Source organism: Formica exsecta, unplaced genomic scaffold (genome assembly GCF_003651465.1).
Source record: "Formica exsecta isolate Colony F162 unplaced genomic scaffold, ASM365146v1 scaffold667, whole genome shotgun sequence".
NCBI lineage: Eukaryota > Metazoa > Arthropoda > Insecta > Hymenoptera > Formicidae > Formica > Formica exsecta.
The window spans coordinates 29,969-32,065 of NW_021853430.1; the positions used below are offsets into that span (position 1 = coordinate 29,969).

General features: G+C 34.8%; 1 protein-coding gene across 1 annotated transcript in view; it reads left to right on the forward strand.

The window, feature by feature from the left end:
- Positions 1–2,097, forward strand: part of LOC115243004 (division abnormally delayed protein) — an 11,485-nt gene that overhangs the window by 6,080 nt on the left and 3,308 nt on the right. Inside the window, exon 3 of the mRNA XM_029819650.1 lies at positions 152–159. Within this exon, the coding sequence (XP_029675510.1) occupies positions 152–159 (8 nt within the window). The remainder of the gene's footprint in view (positions 1–151; positions 160–2,097) is intronic.

Consider the following 2,097-nt stretch of genomic DNA (forward strand, 5'->3'; position numbering starts at 1 on the left):
CCCCCCCTTTCTCTCTCGTTCTCTCGATCCGTCTCTTTAATTCCTGGGTATGGCCTCGCGTTCAGATGCCGCAAATATGTCACTCCTTATTTTGAGCGCTTATCTTGACAGTGCGCGAGCTGAATATTATTCTCGCATACGAGAAATTAACACCGCGATGTCAACTCGCGTGACTCATATATCTTCGTGACTTTGCATATTACACATCTCGTTACTATAAATTATTGTAAATTATTCCGCATTGTTTCTATTGGAATAATACAAAACAGATTATACTCTACACTTTTCATACTTCTTCGTATATTATATTATTTTAATCTCGTAAGATTTTTGATTTTCTTCTTCTTTTTTTAATTTTCTGAAAATATTTCTTACGCCATTTTTCGATATCGATCCACACGATTGTGTAGCTCTTTAGTCAATTCGATTACGTGGTCACAGTCCGATATTTATACCCGTGTGTGTACGCTTAAACGATACGCATCACACGCGTAGGCACTCGTACACACACACGCATGACAGAAACGGAAAACGAGATAGAGGAAGATAGCGGCAGAGCGCGTGGAAACGCGAGGCGTGTTCGCAAAGCGCGTGTCGTTGCCTCGGTAACACGGCGTCTAGAATTCAAGCACAGACTCCGCTCTCTGCTATTTTTGATGCCGCGAAAAACTTACTTCCTCTCTCTCTCTCTCTCTCTCTCTCTCTCTCTTTCTCCTTGCATCGTGAAGTATTTGCATCTTTGCGGGAACGAGCGCGTCGCGTATGGCTCCCGTATTTTTCGCGGTCTTTCACCGAAACTGAGCTCTCTTCCATCTCCGAATCTTCAAATTTGATTCAAGCTGTAATTTTTATTAGCTCGCGCATCTCTATTTATGAGAAACTTTTTCAAACGAGATAAAGTAAAGAACCGTTCAATTCTTCGATTGATAATACACACGTTGTCGATACTTTGTCGTTGTCTCTTATTGACAGTTTTAATTTTTATTTCATTTGTCTTGGAAACTTAATTGTGACGAATATAATTATGTAGATTTATGGACTAATTTGGTGTTAAATATACCTGAATTTTTGGTTTTTTTTTTTTGTGGTTAACGATATTTCTTGACAACTTAATTTAATAAATTATTTAAAAAATCTGCACTATTAATTATAGAAATTATTGAAAAACATTTTGTTTGTTTTATTTAACATTTAGATTAATTTAGAAAATTTTAGAAAAGTTTTTTTTTTCTAATTTTTTTTCTCGATTATATTTTTCTTTTAAAAATAATATGTTACATAATATCATTTACGTAGGTACATCGAGAAAAAAAGATCTTAAGATTTTTCGATAAGCGGATACTCGGATCCGAAAGGGATTAACATACATAGATAAGAAGTCTCGTTTTACACATGTTTGATAAAGATCGACGTAATTTCTAATAGAAATGAAAAGGGGATACGTATCATTGTCAGTTTATTGCCGGATTTATTTCCATCTATTCGGCTTCCGAATCTCCGTAATTGAAGGAAAACAGATCCGAGTAATCGCGCGCGACACCGCTTTTGAAATATCAATTAAGGCAGGCATAATCCGCCTCGACAAATAACGTTTCACACAAGGAAAGTATAAAGGTTCTCTTACCGTCCTCTTACCGAGAGAAAGAGAGATAGCGATGACAGCTACGAGATATCGCAACGCGTATTTTTATATGGCCATTAATTTTAATTAACCAAGACATATCCGGAAAAATAAATTAAACCGCTTTACTCCGTTGCGATGGCGCGACTTTCGTTCGCGAGATATAATTCCGAAGCGCAATGTCGCAAATCAGATATCGAAACCGGTATATTTTTGCCGAGTCCAATTTTAGTATCGTACACGATGTCTTTTCGCGAAGAGAAATCGATATTTCAACAGAAACATTCCGAATGATTCTGAAAAATTGGTTGTGTCGAAATTTTGGTCATGGAGTTTCTGAAATCTTATGTGTGCTTCTTTTTTTATCTCATATCTTATAATAATTTTATATTATATCTTATATAATTCTTTCTTTTTTTTATATATAATTAATAATATAATAATATAATTAATAATTATATAATTATATTATATAA